General features: G+C 39.9%; 1 protein-coding gene across 3 annotated transcripts in view; it reads right to left on the bottom strand.

The window, feature by feature from the left end:
- Positions 1-818: 818 nt before the first annotated feature.
- Positions 819-18,219, bottom strand: part of hipk2 (homeodomain interacting protein kinase 2) — a 123,875-nt gene continuing 106,474 nt past the window's right edge. For 2 of the 3 annotated variants that reach the window (XM_047353000.1, XM_047353011.1), the window contains exons 9-15: positions 17,315-17,436; positions 12,921-13,051; positions 11,526-11,708; positions 11,078-11,401; positions 10,593-10,843; positions 10,335-10,495; positions 819-9,062 (exon numbers count right to left, since the gene is read on the bottom strand). In XM_047353000.1, the coding sequence (XP_047208956.1) occupies positions 8,610-9,062; positions 10,335-10,495; positions 10,593-10,843; positions 11,078-11,401; positions 11,526-11,708; positions 12,921-13,051; positions 17,315-17,436 (1,625 nt within the window). In that variant the 3' untranslated portion in view covers positions 819-8,609. The remainder of the gene's footprint in view (positions 9,063-10,334; positions 10,496-10,592; positions 10,844-11,077; positions 11,402-11,525; positions 11,709-12,920; positions 13,052-17,314; positions 17,437-18,219) is intronic. The other variant, XM_047353007.1, reaches the window with a different exon arrangement.

Raw genomic sequence — 18,219 nt, 5'->3', positions numbered from 1 at the left:
GACTTAATGCTGAAATTGAATCAAAAGTGTTTCCAACAAAGGTTTAATTGAAGGGGGGCATACTATGGAACTGGGTTTTTGCATTTTTCTTCTCCCTTTCCTTCTGCAACATTTGTTTTTCAGCTGATTTTTACAGAGTGGATTATTTTTATTTTACTTTATTTGTAGAAAAACGGGTCTCATTTCTTTCATAAAACTCAGCAATTGTAACAGGGCCGTGTACACATTTGATTACTGTATATGTCTTGCTGCTTGAATGCCATTACCTTTAGCAGGTACTATACTACCATTTATTTTAACAATTCATAAATAAATATTTGTATTTTGTTGCAACAAGTTTAAACAGTATCTTTTCTGATTTTTGCTCTACTGTATTTGTCTAAACAAATCTAACTATTTGCATTTTGAACTAGTTTGTAATATCCGGATTTTGCTTAATGACCCCATGTGTCCTCCACAAAATTGCTTTGTCACCTACATGGTGCAACGTGCAAGCCTTTGAGTTTTTGGGCCAAATCTGATGACATGACAGGATTAACTTTGAAACAGCCTTTTAGAGAGTACCAGGACTCTTCTTAGTGTTGCTTTTGGTTCTTACTTGCTCAATCACATATCACGTTTTGTTATGCCTTAAAATAAGCTAAATAAGTTTAATATCTTTGATAACAAAGTTAACATATACAGTTTCATAAGAAGGCTTGAACCTGTATTTCGAACATTTTAAGAGTTGCAGAAAACATACACAAAAGAAGTCTGAAGATTGTATACAGCCACACACACACACACACACACACACACCATGGCAAACAAGGAGACTGTTGCCGTGACTTAACAGTTTAATGTAAATCCAAGACAAAGTGTGATTACATTTCTACACATATACAATATGCATATGTGAGCTTACAAATTCTCGTTAACTCGATTCACCTCTGAGACCGAAAAAAATGATCAAAAGTAACAGTGAATAACAAGCTAGAACATAGTTCACCACAACGCGAGCCCCTTCTCATCCAACAGTTAGTAAGGAGGACAATTAAAATAACTATTCTCTAATATCTGATGAAGCTGTTCATCTAATAAAGCCCTCCTGCAAAATTTACATTTGTGTCATTAGTTTTTCAAAGCCTAATATAAATCCACTCAGTTTTTCTACAACGAAAATGATTAAGAGAAGCACACAACATCCTAATGGAAAAACACAAGCGCTTAGTAGCATGTTCTCAATGTGTCAGGAGGTTTAAATAATTCTTTTTTTTTTCTTATTGTCAATATTATATTTATTTTAAAACATTCTATAAAGCCAGTAAAATATCCATTCTCATAACATACTTAGATAATATTAGGCTAAAGAACAGGGTATACATAAAACGCTACAATAACAGATTGAAATAATGAGACATCACTCCCCGATAAACAAAACTAATTAAGAAAAGACCATCAACAGAAATGTATATTAGGAAATACTGCAGCACACATTAGCTTCATTGACAAAGAATTAAATATCACAACATTGAGAAAACCATACAGCAATAGACGCAAAAAGGGGGTCACCGTTTGATGCGCTCTTATAGTGGGTCCTTAAAATGTTAAGTAACTATTTACCAAATATGTTCAATGGGATATTTTGAGGACTCTAACTCAAGCTTTGACACAATTTCTGGTAGAACTGCACCAATACATCAGCTAGAGATCGGAATTTGCCAGTTTTTTCTTCATCAGATCTGAATAATAATCTCCAGGTCAAATACTGCAAAAAATGCATCAAAACTAATCAACAGCAGGTTCTTTACTGAATGTTTTTAGATTTAAAAAAATCAGGTAATGGTTAGGAACATAAGGTTTGATGCATAGATGAGAATAATCTTCTAACTCTTTCATTTTCTCTTGAAATCAAATCATTGCTCCTATTAAAGAACCTGCAACATTTTTTTATGTGTGCCTAATAGTCCCAGAAAAAAATTGTCAGACTTTAATGAGAACTGGGAATCCACATCGGCCTAAAAAATGGACATTGGCCTGATGATCGGTACCGCTCTGATTTCTGATGCAAGACGAACATTTTTCGAACTCTAACTCTACCACATTCAGGTTACATGTTTATGCATGAAAAGTAATGATATTTGGAAATAGATGGTATGTACAATATTTCCTTTATAACTTACATCAAATAAGCAGTTTGTGTCCTTAGCAGGTTTTATAGACATGTCTAAAACTCGAGTTGTTGAAAAATGTAATTTGAATCTGTTTTTCTGTTGTAAAAGCATAACACCAACAGTCAGAGAAGGCATCAAACCATGACCACCCAACCCTGAATTCCCCCAAAGAATAACCAGCGAAAGCAATAGACCCTATGAACAAAAGGTTAAAAAATAAAAAACAAGTATTCAAAAGGGCTTTAAGAACATTTGTGTAACTAAATTATGGATTTCTCAGTGACTTCATTAGCACACAAAATATCTACCTAAACACCTGTCTTTATCTCCTTTGACCTTTGGGAAGCAGCTGCAGCTCCAGCCAGCTATTTCTGCAGCAGAGGTGTTGTAGGCTGCCTGTTCGTTTAACAAGCCGCCAGTCTCTGGAAGGATGCTGTTACAGGACGACTAACGCAGCTACGTGTGTCACGCTCTCAGGAATGTTTGTTGGTTCTTCCAAAGCGTCGGGATGAGGACTTTGCACAGCTACACCATGAGCAGAACTGGAAGTTTGAGTGCTTTTCACAAGAGAATAACAGGGTTTCAAAGGGAGAGATGGACTTGCTGCCTTATTTTGTTTTCACTAATTTAAATGTCACCTTTTAAAGCTTTGGAGGTATTGTTGGTTATTTGGAAGGCAGTAGTTAACATTAAGGTTTCTAACTGGGAAGGCTGTACACACCTCAGCAACACCAGACATTTTTACATGCTACTTAAGCACAATTTGGTAATTATAAGGTCACTCGATCTACGATGATGCTCAGATTTCCAAACCCCCCCACACACACCTTTTTTTTAAATAAAAACACAACATGTTGGTTATGTGAAACACAGACAAAGATATCACACAAATCAATTTAACTTCCACAGTGTTGTACATGTTTCATTTTGGAAAAATAGGACCACCGACATCCCCTAATTATGATAATATTGGTAATATTACATTATCAGTCTCTTATGGGGCTTGCCTGGAAATCAAATATATAGTTATTGCGCCATGCATGGGTCACAAACTGTGCACAAATGAACAAAATGATCACACACTGACAGAGATCTAAAGCCATGACAGATGTAGTTGGGTCACATAGTATTACATTCGTTTTGTGCAGGTGACCATGATCTTTAAAGGTATATTTCGTACATTTTGGATTATTAATTTTTACAGCTCTACTGTGAAACCTCTTTTTGTTAAACACAAATTAATTTCTTTTTATAACAATAATAAAGCTAACACATCAAAAAGAAAAAATAACAATCAGGAGAGAACAAGTAGGATCATTCATGTCTGATTTCATTTAAATGGGGCCAAAAAGCGAAGAATCCAAAATAAAAACTGAAAAAAAAGCCATTTTGATGCAGCACTGTGAAAAAGTATTTACCTCTGTTTCTTCTGTTTTTCCTTTTGTCTTTTAGATCATCAAAAGTGTTCTAATATCGGAAATGGACAACCTGATTAAATACAAAGGAAAGTTTTTCAAATGATGATTTAAAACATTTATTTAGGGACATTTTTTAATATTAATATATATATATATATTACATACATAAATATATTAATATTAATTGTATATTTATACCTATAATGTATATGATATTATATATATATATATATATATATATATATTGAAGCCACTTAGCAGCCCCAGATCATTACACAACCACCACCATTTTTGACAGTCAGTTTAATGTACTTTTTCTGAAATACTGCTACATTTACACCAGATGTAGCAGGATGGTGTTGGGGATCATGACTCTGTTCCTTTTGCTAAATGTGAGGTGGGGCTTTGTGTTCTTTTTGCACAGCAGTGGTTTGGACCTTGAAACTCTCCAATAGAGGCCATTTCTGCTGATGTGTCCTATTGTTAAATCATGAATTCTGACCTTAACTGAGGCCAGTGATGCTTGCGGAGCTTTAGAAGTCATTCTAAGTTATTTTGTTGTTTCCTTTAAAAGTGGCCAATACACTCTTATTGTACCTATGGGGCTGACCTGGAGTCCCAAGCCTTAGAAATAGTAAAGTAGCCCTTTCCATATTGATAGATGTCAGTGACTTTGTTTCCCATCTGCCCATAGTGTGCTGTGTCCTGAGATCTTTTAGCCTACTTCATGCTGTCAGTCAGGTGTTATTTAGGTGATCTCTTGATTCAGTGTGTTTAACAATAATTAGGTTGAATTTGTGATTTAACTTGGTGGGCAAATACTTTTCACATAGAACCAGGTTGGTCATAGATTTTTTCCGTAATAAATTTAAATTCTCATTTGAAAACTGCTCTTTGTATTGACTCAGGTAATCTTTGCCTGATAAAAACATATGGTCTGATAATCTGAAAAATGTAGGAGTGAACAATATAAAATATGTATCAGGGGGCAAGGGATTTATTACATAACTGTAGCTGAAAGTCCACAGAGAAACGCCTGTGCTGAATGCATGTTAAATAATCATATACATGCATTTCATAGTTTGAAAACATCACCTCTTGAAAAGTTCTTATGAAGCATTTTCAAAATAAACCAGAGGTTTTTGCTCGGCTACTCTGGCAACCATGAGGAGGATTGCCTGATCTGTGCTCTGCATGATAGATCTTGTTAAAGTCTGTGGTGGGACAAGCAGCAGTCTGTCTCCAGATTGATGGGTGTGGACAGTAGTTGGCAATGTAAAATTCCCTCAAAACAGTGGAATGTTTCAGTAGTTTGCTTCACAAATCCTCCAAATTATGCATGTGTGCTTAAGCCTGAATGACCCAGCGGAAATTAAGGAGATGAAGCAGAAAACAACAGAACAGAGACAAATGATGTAACCAGGAACAAACACATATCTTCAAGTGCCTGAAGCCAAGGCTTGCATGCTGGAGCTAACAGAACCGGGAGCAGAAAGTACAAGGATGAAAGACAACTCCAGGGGGCCTTGGAAAACCATTGCCTGATTCCAAACCTGCACCCATGTGTTTCTACAAGGGCCCCGGTGTATTATCTTCAGGTCACCCGCTTTCTATTCGCAGCAGTGTTGCAAAACTTTACACAGGTGCACCCACCCACTGAATACTAAACATTACTGTACAACAGGTTACAAAATTCAAATAAGCCCAACATATAATAAAAACACGCACACACATATTTTGATAAAACGTCCACAAGAATTATTGCAACAATCTCTAAAAATAAACACATGTACTACAACCATCTCAAAAAAAAGATAAGTTAAAAAGAGAATAAAATCACTTCAAATGCAAGTACTATGGCATATTAAGGAGAAGGGGAAAAGGCTTTCACTAAACCACCAGCAGTTCAGATGCGCCCGTGTTCAATAGGACAATGAACAGGGGATTATTTGTCTTATTGGCTACGAGGAAATTAAATCAAGCAGCAAACACACAAAGCGGCAGCCCTATTGGTTCTCTAAGTGTTCAGGTATCCCCGTCTGGTCGGCATGGCGATGTCTATGGTGCACCTGCATTGAAGACAAATGGACAGTGGTGACGAAAACCTCCGTAGGGTTCCCTTCCAGGTGTATGCTGGTCCCATTTCCCTTTTGCTCTCTTCCTGCAGCTCTGTCACACTGCCCAAACTTCAGCTGACTCACTTCAATTCATCATGAACAGCAGTAAGTGTATAAAAACAAAAGAGTTCATGTAAGATATTTAAGTGCGCACTCAGGTGAAGTAGCACCCAGCGTGGCTCAGTGTAACTGTCAACCTGCTCATTGCCAACTTGCAACCATTGTATTCTCTTTTAAGATCGAGTTCCCCCCGCTCCTAAACCGACGCTACGCTTTCAACAAGCCCCTTTCTTCACCCCTGCACAGTATCTCTTTCAAACATCCTTCTGTACTCTGTCTTGTTGATGCAGCCAAGCAACATCTCAAAACCCACAGAATCACCCTCATGGCAACAACCACTTTCTGTTAGGCCCCTCTCAGACTAGCTCTTAACCTAGAAAATGCAGGCGGATCTCAATAAATTAGTACATCAACGATACTAAGTTAGTTTATTTCAGTTATTAAATTCAAAAAGTGAAATATAAAGATTCGTAGAAGACAGTGATTTATTTCAAGTGTTCATTTTTGTTAAATGTTATGATTATGGCTAATGAAAACCCAAAGAATCACAGGGAAGATGAATGTCTTGACAATTTTCCAGCAGACAGTCATCCACACCCTCCTCAGTGAAGATAGCTTTAAATGTCATTGCTAAAGAAGCAGAGTGTTCACTGAGGGCTGTCTCTATGAATATTGATGGAAAGTTGAGTGAAAGAAAAATCTGGTCAAAGGTTATCCCTCTAGATTGAAGTAAATGTGAAATTCATTTAGAAATCAAAGTTCCAGGGTCCGGAGGAAGATGGAAGATGTCCAGAATCCAAGTTTTAGGTTTTCACAGTGAGTAATGATTTAAAGGACCCAAGATATTTCCTGATGTCCGTCTAATGCATTTTATTAAGTCCAAAGTTTGTTTTAGAACAAACAGTAATAAACTTTATAAAACGTTTATAAAGATGCCGATTTAATGTTGTAATCAGACTTGGTCATACCTACATCACAAATACTTGCTTTATTGACCATAGTATCACTGTGCTAGATATCTAACCGATATAACTGTTTTCTACCACACTTTTTCCTCCCACTAAACGTTCCATTAATCTGCTTGAATATTAAACACTGTGAAGAGCCAGCTTCTGGCTTACCCTCCTTGTGGCGAGTATCCATGACTGTCAGCTGGACAACTGAAAAGACAGCAGTTTTCTTCTTGATTGTGGCGAAGATAACATAACATTTCTATCCTAAAATCCCTTTTTACTGCTCTTATGTAATATTAAAATTTTTTGAGACACTGACCTTTGAGTGTTCATTAGCTGTAAGTCATTATTATCAAAATTAGCAAAAATAAATATATATATAAACTACTGAAATAAATACCATTTGATGATTCTTTAATTTATTAAGATGCACCTAAGCTCTATTGTTTGTGTCTCAAATGATGTCCTGTAACATCAATAGAACTGAGCTAACATTTGTGCTCACTAATCATGACGCATCTTTATCTTGTGTGATTAGCGGAAAACGAATAAAACCCAAACTAAAGCCACATTTTCGGTGCCACTGTGACAGAGGTTTACAGCTACAGCTTTACTCTACATTTATCTTCATATATTCACATGAATTTCCAGAGCAAAGTGTAACAATAATGTATCCAAGACTTTGGTAAGTACTCTAGGCTAGTTATCTCATGCACACACAATACAAAAAAGCTCAGCGTGGTTTCTGCTTTGACATTAATCTTCATCATCTACCCCACGCTGTCATTATGGGCAAAAAACAGCAAGGGCTGAGCCTACACCTGGAAGAAAGCTACAAGCGCCCTGATTAGGATGTCGAACCAGGGAAACGTTTCTCTCTAAGTATAGCTGTAGTCTCTCACGGCTTTCGGGACACAAGCCGAGTAAACTGTGTCGTAAATCTGTAAGGCACTATGAGGGAGCAACGATCGACATCTAAAGACTGAGGAGGATCCTGTGGAGATGAACTACACACACATGGCTGACAGTAGCACACACAGATAATCACGTTGTACATGCCTATGTTATTATAACCACTTTGTGCAATCACACTGAAGAAAAAAAAGACAAATAACTATTGGTATCAAGGGAATAAAAAAAGGAATAAAAACAGGTGCATACTGCTACATTCTATACACAGGGCCCAGCTAAGACACCTAGATCAAACTGAAGCATCAAAAAGGTGGAAAAACAAAGGAGAAATATCTATAAATACACTAAAAGATTTGTTGTCTTCTGTTGGTTAGATTTCCAGTTCCCTCCTCTGATGGAGAAGGTGGTGTGGGTGGAGTTCCTATCTTCATTTTCTCCCCACGCCATGACTGATTTGGAAATACTAAGACAGTTCAAGGCCATCAGTATATTTTTTTCTTTGAAGAGCAGCAGGTTTCCGTATTTCACCTTATCCCAAATCGTTTGGGATTTCGAACCTCCAGTCAATATAACCCCCGTTCAACAGTCGCTTCCCAAATATATTAGGCAGGGGTGTGGGGGGTGGAAAACAAATGAAATAAATCAGAAAATGTCCGCACCGCAGTCCTCAAAAACACCTGCCTAAAACTTCCCAAAACTCATGAGACGTTGCTTTTTTCAAAAAGTAAAGCACAGAGAAGAAAAGGCAAAAAAAGCAAAAAACTGGCCTTTCTCTGAGAGAAAATCATCAAAAGAAGAAAAACTGTCACCGTCATTCCCTTCTCGAGTGAATCTGAGTCACATTTTTGTCTGTGTCGCTCTGTCTTTTCAGTCATTCCTTCTTCAAGTTATACATGACAGCTTCATAAGGATTGCATTTTCCTCTGTTCATGTCTGAGGTCGAGGAGAGAATGTTGGTGGGATGAAGAGAGCAGCATCGCTGGGTCGGGCTCGTCTCTAGAGGTAAGGATACTGGTTGACCTTCGTGGGGCTCAGTGGGTATCCAGTGTAGACTGTGGAGGCGGGTGAGGCGCTGATGTAGGCCTGGTGGGCGAACTGGGCCTGGTACTGGCTGTGATGCAGAGTAGGCGAGGGCAGCACACGGTGGCTCACGCTGACAGGGACCTGGTGGACGATGCTGGGAGGGTAGCTCCCATGCTGGACTGCGTGGCGTGTTGAGCTCTGCGAGGCCACCAGGTGGGCCACCGTGCTGGTGGAGCCCAAAGCAGTGGGGGCTGTGTAGGTGTACAGGTGGGGCTGGCTGGGTAGGTGGGTGGCAGCCAGGTGTGGGTGAACGTTGCCTGTGTGGGAGGGGCTGTTGTGATGGAAGGAATATGGAGCTTGAGTGGTGATGTAGGCCTGCTGCCGGCGGTGTCCTCCGTTTCGCTCGGCCACCATGTGCTGCTGAGCCTGAAAAAAAGGGGAACCCACAGATTTCAGTACGGTTAACTATGGAAAGAGCAACCAAGAATCCATGTAAATGTTCTCTACATGTATTTCCTTGCAAAAGCATTCAGTCCCACACCTTTGCAATTTTGTTTTTACATTTCAACCTCAAACTTTAATGTTTAAAGTGGAATGAAAAAGATATACGGTTATGTATTCAGCCCCCTTTAAACTGATATTTCAAAATAAAATCCAGTCCAAGCCATTGCCTGAGAAGTCACCTAATCAGAGTACATGGAGTCCACATCTCAGAGGGGAGAATCTGTTGACATGACAATTACCATTACTGCACTCCGCTAATTTGTTTTTTATGGAAGAGTGACAAGAAGAAAACCATTTGAGAAAAAAGACATTTAAGTCTACTTACAGCGGTCATTGGGCAGGTTACACCCTACGTAGGGCAACACAGAGACTCACAGGACAAATCAAAATGCACATGGACACTTATGCCTAAGGGAAATTTTACAGAGAAAATGCTATGTGTAGTGGAAAACTAACACCTCTAACACTAATCCCCAAACATGGTAGTGGCAGCATCATGCTGGGGGGAAGCTTTTCTTTAGCAGAGACAAGGAAGCAGGACAAAGTGGATGGGAAGATGGAAGGAGCGAAACAAGACCGCTGGAAATAGGCACCAGTTACCTCATGACCCTGTATGGAAGGAGCAGGTATAGAAAATGGATGGATTGATGTTAGAATGGCCTAGTCAAAGTTCAGACTAAAATGTAACTGAGAATCTGTAGGAAGACTTGAAAACTGTTGTCCAAAGACTTTTGGCATCCCATCTGACTAAACCTGATATTTCTGCAAAGAAAGGGCGATTTCTGTCCGTAGATGTGTTTAGATGACAGCTCCTGTAGCTGTAAGTGCCGCAAAATGTGGTTGTACAAAGTACTGACTTAAAAATAAAAATGTGAATGCATTAGATCTATGTCAGAGTAAAGGGCACTGAATACAAATGCATGCCACACTTGTCAAAAACAAAAAGTTTCCTTCAACTTCAAAACTCTGCTCTACTTTGTATTGGTCTATCACCTAAAATCCCAATAAAATCGATAGAGGTTTGTGGCTGTAAATACTTCCGTGGACATTATTACTTTTGCATAGCACTGTATTTATTGTAAAACATATTTTACATATCACCAAGATGGTGGATAATGAAAACATTTTTTAGTCATCTGTTACATTTTGTATCCATCAGAAACACTGATTGCGATTGTTCACTGTTTATTGTACCTGGCTGAGATTGAGAGGCTGCTGCTGAAGTGGGTGTGGTCCTGAGCGCTGCTGCCGGTAGGCCACGCCTCCAGCCGCACCCCCTGGTATGTGATTATTGCCCAATGTCACTCCATTGGAGGATTTAAACTTGTAAGCTGTATTTTGATGATTCATTCCATCTGTTCAGTAGAAAAAAATAAATCTGTTCATCTGCAAAGCAGCCAGTTTAATTCTGCATCAGACTTAGCTATGCAGTGATGCAGAAAGCATTTTTACCTGACATAAGCCGCTCACATTCATTGGGCAGCTCACTGTTCTGCGTTTTTAGAGGAGGGATGATGATTGTGCGAGGATTCCCGTTGCTGTAGTTGTCCAGGATGGTGGTTTTTGTATTGTAGCTGTTGTTGTTGTTGTTGTGGGGTCTTGACTCCATGTTGTAGGGGCTGTTGTGGATGGAACAGTCTGACTCTGGAGAATCGTGGACCGTCACACAACTGATGACATTCTTTCTATGTTTAGAAGATGAGCTGCAGAAAACAGAGAGAAGGCAGGTGCTAATAATGCTGCTAATCTGTTTATATGGGCATCAAATAAACTAACAGCTTACAATTTATTCAGAGTCGGTTTTTAATCTGTACTGGACAATAATCCAAACTATATAGGGAAATCAACACAGAAACGGTTTTACCAGACAAAAAAAAAAGCATCAACCAAGTAAGTCCCCAGACCTAAAACACACAGAAAACTTGTAGGGTGCTGACCTGTTGTTCTGTTTTTGGTCCTCCTCCTCTTCTGAGTCACTGCTGATGGTAATGATGCTGACAGCAGGACTGGGCGTGTCAGGGATGATGATGGTCTGTCTGCGGATGTGGTGCTGGTGCTGAAGGTCGCGAGTGGTGCTGGAAGCCTGCTCTGCTTCGTTAGCCCCCCACCCTGCTCCAGCACATCCTTGTGCGGCCGGGCAGTTGGACGACGACCCGTTCTGTAGCACGGCGCAACGAGGGGGCGTGTTCTCTTTAACCCGTTTAGATCGCTGTGGAGACAGCACCACCTGCGAGGATGATACCTCGTAGGTCGACACGTTCCTTGGAAAAACACAGGTGAAGGTGAGAGATTAAGTAACTCATGCTGAAGAATCAAGAGAATTAACCCCATGGTGGGAGAGTTTTAAAATAAGTTATTTTAAGAAGACTTGAGTAGCTTGAGTACCTGGTCGACATCTGGTGCTGTTTGGTCTTTTTGGAAGAGGAGTTATTATTGATTGATGGCTGCCTCATGACATGTGCCACGCCTACATTGAGGGTCTGGTTTGATGGGAGTGTAACGTGACCAGTCAGCAAGGCTGGCTGCTGCATGATGGGATTATAATGGCTTCCATGAGGGTGGGAATTCCTGTAAAATAACATAAATGAATCTCAATTACTAAGAATGTCATTGAAAAGTTATTTAATTTGGTAAATAGACACATTAATTGCACATGATATATTTTAGTATTTGCAACACTGCAGAAGAGCATGGAGAAGATCAGCTAGTGGTTTTGCTGAGGTGTTCATGAAGACATTTTTCCTTCCATTAAACTTTCCATTAATATGCTTCAAATAACAATGACCGTTTGTGGCTTACACTTTTCGTGGAGGGTGTCAATGACAGTTTGAAGGACAACTTTCAAGTCATCAGTCTTCATTTAATTGTGTAAGCTATTACATGGTTATAATAAAATTATTCTGTTTTAAAATATGTTTTAATTGGACTTTCTAAGAAAACATTTTACCATTACCATAAGGATCTACACTATATGAGTAAAAAAGGTTTTAACTGATTTACTGAAATTAATTACCTTTTTAATAATATTTTGTTTCATTAAGATGCATCTCTGTACAAAAATATGAAATAAGTAGGAATCTGTAGACAATGTGGGAGACAAGTCTGCAAACCGAAGACCTAAATCAGTGAAACTGATAAAACAATGACCGGAACAAAGATTGGATAAAGTATTTCCCAGTGAAGTCAATAGGTGGCAGCGGCAAGCTTTTCTAAAGAGGCTAAAAGTAGAAAAGAGAGTGAGGAGGGAGCAAAGAGGAAGGGCAGAGGAGCTGACACTAGCAGCTGTGGAGCGATAGCTCTGCAGAGGAAGTGCGACACTTTCCAGACACTTCTCTCTGAGGACTAGAAAACTGCCACTGGACAGGATGGGAGGGAAAGACAGGGAGGAGGCTGTCTTGCCACAGATGGACAGCCCTGAATGAATCTAAGCATATGCCCCAGTGGCCTCCCATACATACAGATTATATATCTGCCACCCCCTTATCTCCCTGCAGATATCCTGCTTCCATCTATCCTCCCATTTATCAACTTATTGCAGTGACAGGCTGCACTCTACATGTCTTTACATGTGCATACAGTATACCCTCCATCTCCCGGAGGTCAATCTGCTATTATTCAAGACCAAGTTCTCATTTGAAGATAAGGAGGAAGCTGAGAGGTAAACATTTCTAAATTAATGCAACAATTTCCACAACAGATTTTCTTAGTAAATGGTCAGATTTTAAAAATGTTGCATTGTGTCAATGGAATATATTTGAAAATAACTATAAAAGTGTTTACCTCCAGTTAGCGAGAGTCTGAGTGCTGCTCATGGAGTCTGGAATGGCAGTAGCATGCTGGACTGAGGTGTGGGTAAGCTGCTGCCATGCTGGAGGCAGCAGGATCTGCTGGGTGCCGCTGGGCCAGGCCTGCTGCACAGAGAGCACAGAGTCAGGCCAAAGAAAAGCAGACAGAAAACAAAAAGCTTGTCACGTGATATACTGTATTTAAAAAAAAGTATATACAACCACACATATACATTATATCCACGAAATCTGATGTATCTCTTTGGGATCTGGTGTGTCAAAACAACACAAAGAAGTGAATAATTATGAAAGGAAAGGTGAAGGACATCCATTTGCCTTTAAAGGTCACCTATTAGCAAATAGGGTCCCCTTATGTTAACTTTAATCTTAACATAAATGGACTTGTCCTGTCAAGGCGCCAGAGGTCTGTTGGAGATTGGAGAACAAACAGCAAACATCATCATAAGGACTTAGGAACACAGCAGAGAGGTCAGGGAGGACGTTGTGGAGAACTTTAATGCAGGGTTAGGTTCTAAAATAATATTCAAAGCTTTGAACATCTCACAGAGCTCTGTTCAATCCATCATCTGATCATGGATGAGAGGTTGAGAGGATGGACCAACTGCAGATCTACCAAGACATAGACATCCACTTAAACTGTCAGGGTGGGCAAGGAGAGAGCATTAAATAGTGAAGCAGCCAAGAGGTCCATGGTAACTCTGGAGGAGCTGCAGAGATATTCTGCTTAGTTAGGACAACCTGTCAAGAGGTCAACTATTAGTTGTGCACTCCAGAAATCTGGCCTTGATAAATGAACGGAAAAATGAAAGTAATAAGAAGTCTCAGTTACAGTTTGACACAAGCCTGTAAGGGCTGCAGCAATCATGTGGAAGAAAGCACTTTGATCAGAGGAATCAAAATGTATCCTTTTTGATCAACTTGCAAAACACAATGCGGGGTGGAAAACTAACTATACACATCACCCTAAAACCCCATACCCATGTTAAAACATGGTGGTGTCAGCATCATGCTGTGGAGATTCTTCAGCAGGGACAGTGAACCTTGTCAGAGTTGATGGGAAGATGGATGGAGCTAAATACCGGAAAATCCTGTAAGAAAACTTGTTTCAGGCTGCAGAACCTTTTGAACAGCACCATGCAGGAGCAAATTACTTGATTTTTATTTCATCTATTTGAAATATTTTAAAAGGTTTCTTTTTTAAAAGCAACAAACTGTAACATTAAACTCGAACCACTGTAGCTTCTGGGCAAATATCCAGTGAAATTTGCCAAGCAGGCCAGGACTTAATACAGATACCTCAGATCCCTTCAGTGCGTGCTCGTGTATGAGTGAGAACATGAGCAGCTGTGTGTGATGCCTGCGTGACTGTGTGTCTGATTTGTGTCAAATCAACCAGCGCTATAATTAAATTCCTACCTCTCTTCAGGTTGCTCTGAAAGAGGCTACTTTCCATTTCTTATGCAGAACTAGCTTGCATATTCTGCCTCGAGATGCGCCATGTGTGCCTGAACACGTCTGTGTGTCGCTGTGTGTGTGTAGCCCTAACAGATTAATGCAGCTCTATTGATTAGCACTTTAATGTCAGGGCTAATGAATTGTTCCTTTAATACCATTTATGCATTTATTTACAACACCATCAGTATGAGCTGCAGCACACGCATTTAAATAGTGAAAACTGCAAAGTAGCAAATCAAACAGTGATGTGAAATATTATTCATCTCTTTACTGGTTTCTTCCGTTTTCACTTTGTAGCCACACTAACATGTCTTTGATCATCAACACATTTTACTGTCAAACATAGCCTGAATAGATACAATATGATGATTTAATTTATTAGGGGAAAAAGCAGCCTTGTCTTATGTGAAAGTATAATTATCCACCTTGTTAGATCATCAACGCTGAAGAGTTAAGAAACTGTTGAAATAGATCCTGCCAGACAGCATAAAGTAGTTGATGAGACCTTGCAACACAAAATGGCCTTGTTTTAAAATCAAAGCACTGTAGGGATTATGGCAGCGTGATGGTCAGGGGTTGAGGAGTATTGGTTTTGAAGGCCCCATTGATTGTCCTCTCTACAAGAAAGTCTTGTTCAGTTTATGATCCTTATCTTACGCTCCCCCCATGAATGGCTCAGAAACAACATAAAACCGAGTTTCTGGAGCAGCTTAATCAGATCCAGGACTTAAATCCGATTGAGACGACTGAAACATAACATGGCTGAATTAAAACAATTCTGTAAGGAAGAGTGGGCTAATATTCCTCTACAGCAGTGTAACACAATTCATTGTCATATCACAAACTCTAGATGACAGCTGTTGCTGCTAGGGATGCTACAACCAGATATCAGGTTTATGGGGAGATAACCTTTTCACACAGGGCCAGGTAGGTTCGATAGTATTCATTCCTCAATTAATAAAATTATTTGCAAACTAGGTTTTGTATTAAAAGGTTATCTTTGTCTGATATTAGAATGTTTTTGATAATATAAAACATTTAGATGAGACAAAAAGAAAAAAATAGAAGAAACCTTCAAGGAGGTAAAATACTTTTTTAAGGCAGTGTATGTAGAGCATTTTAATTTTTATCTGTACTGTAATATTTAGTTTTCTATCTGTATTTGATTTACCTGCACACACTATAACTGTTGCAGTCTACTTGCTAACCTGTGGAAATGTTGTTGGGGCAGGTTGCAAAGGGCTGAGGGTGGGGGGCATCATAGGGTGTAACATGACTGCTTTGTCTCAGCTATAATGACTGACATCTCTAATGGAACATTCTGGAGCTGGAGATAGTCTTTACATCTCAGACCACATCCAGACCCTTTTATCAACATGCCATTAAGAGACTCTAATACATCCAGCCCGTCTGCTGCTCGCTCTATCTCCATTTCTGCCACTTTGCATGCCTTTCTCACAGGCTTCTGGATTGTGTAACCAGCTTCTCTGCCCTGAAATGGTAACCCAGTTAAGAGGTTGTTTTCTTTCTTCTTAGAGCCTACCATCACTATCAGCGGCCCACCACCTCCCACCGCGACCCATACTGCCTGGGTGAAAACCCTTTGTCACCTCAGGGCTTTCAAAGCCCAAGCTCTCCCTCCCCAATTGTTTCCACATTTTCTGCATTCCTGCTCCAGATAAAGGTCCCACTGGTTTCCCTGCCTCCCGGCTCGAAACCTGTCAACCCCAACCGTCACTGCACCCTTTCTCATTCCATTTCTGCACAGCCCGGTGCTACGGACTAACCTTAGGTTGGCCCAAGGTGGGCAAAGAGTTCATGGGTAACATTAAACAGTGCGCTGATGAAGTCACAGGTGGTGGGAAAGCAACCGAGAGGCAAGCACACCATAGTCATGCCTGTGAGACCTCCCACAGTAAAGGAATAAACACGGAGAAACACACTCACCACACACCCAGTTATTAGGTGTTCTGTTCACTGGCCTGTAAAAGCCATCTGCTTCAGTTAACTACTGCCTGTCTTTGTTAAACATGTGTGAAGACAAAGTTGACAAGCAACACCTGCAGGGCATGGAGGAAGAGCATGAATGCCATGAAATCAATTCAACATAAGAATATTTGCTTTTTTCTAAATTGTAAATAGTATTTGGTTTGATCTGTTGCACCCCCGGATCTGAGATTGTTGTGATTTTTGTGGTCACAGTGAGCCTCATCCAAGCTTCCCCCTGACTTCTGGAGATCCTCTGAGGCCTGTAATTTGGAGTGCCTGACTTGGAAGCAGCCGTGGAGCTAATCACCATTTGGTATAGGACAGATTAACCCACCATAGAAACACATGCATGTGCACAGATGAGCACACTGAGCTTTGCTTCTTGCATACCAGCCTACTGGATGATTAACTGGAGATAAGGGAATAATTGAAACACCCAGGATTCTGTGGGATATTTAAAGCCTGCATGAAAATTTCCATAGGGAGAAAGATGCAGAGTGGCAATGAAAGTTGTCTACACTCTTCTATGAAAAAGGGAGTGATGCACAGTCACTCTGTGCAATGTGCAGCAAGAGTGTATCAGCAGCTAAAACTGGCCCCCAATGAGCCTTCAAGACCTTTCCAGTGTGAGTTCCTGCCTCAGTGCATCAGAACGTGGCAGCCTCTGCCTTCAGGATAGCTGGGGCCATGGGGGGTTGTAATGCATGGGGAAGCTGGCCTGAATGCTCTCAGGAAAAACAGCTGTCGGCAGGGGCAGTGTCTCCAACATCGGGTGATATTCTCCCCATCCATAGATCCTGTTCTTAGTGAGGGCTTGTGGGATAAAAGCAACCCAAACACTGAATGTGTCTGAATGTGATTAAGTTTCAATGTTGGAACTATACCTGACCTGCATTCTTGTTAAGCAATTGAGTTTCATCCCACCTGTGTAAGGAGGCCAGGTTGGATCTGCAGAGGTTGGGGACCAGGGGCCTGTGTCACTATGGGAACAGCATTCTCCATCCTCACAGAATAACTGGTGTGCTTGGACGGGGATGCCTGCAAACCTGTACATAAATAATACACAAGCAAAGAATGTTATAAAAATAGCAGAACAGAAACTCACATCATCGCTCCCTTATATACCAAAGTATCTATTAAATCTATAAATCTTATCTATAAAGAGGTTAATACAAATATAAGTGTTTATATTCAGTACCTTTCTGCTTTGTATGCAAAAATCATACAGGTGCATGAAAATAAATGAAAGTATCATTTGTTTTAAAACCTTATTCAAAAGGTTAAATAAAATTATTACACTGTAATTCTGGTAACTACGGCTCAAAGCACAAAGGACATTCCTTTGTTTTTTTTCAGCTTTTTTCTTCCGCAATTTTTCCTTCCACTGAACTTTCAATAAATCTGCTGGGCAACAGCACTCAGTGCACCGCCAACTTCATTAATAATAACCTTGTGTGGCTTACTCATCTCGTGGATGGTGTCAGTGGCTGTTTCAAAGATACCTTTCAAGTCAGTAGTCTTCCACATGTATGTAAAAAAATTTAATTCTGAGTTATTTCAAGCCAAAAGTCATAATCAACCAAATTAACTGAACTAAATGCTTGATACATATATGGTGTTGTGAAAAGTATCCTCCTTACAGATTTACAGATTTTTCTGTTTTTGCTTTATTGTCACACTTATCTGGGATGACAGTTTCAGTAAATACAAAATGCAGTTTTGAAATGATGACTTCATTTATTAAGGGAACAATCAGTACAAACTAACATGGCCCTATATGAAAGTGTTGTCAGCAGTCCTGCATGCCACCCCGAAGCCCGACTATAACT

This window comes from Girardinichthys multiradiatus, chromosome 2, assembly GCF_021462225.1.
Source record: "Girardinichthys multiradiatus isolate DD_20200921_A chromosome 2, DD_fGirMul_XY1, whole genome shotgun sequence".
Taxonomy (NCBI): domain Eukaryota; kingdom Metazoa; phylum Chordata; class Actinopteri; order Cyprinodontiformes; family Goodeidae; genus Girardinichthys; species Girardinichthys multiradiatus.
This window is presented reverse-complemented; position numbering and strand designations above follow the sequence as displayed.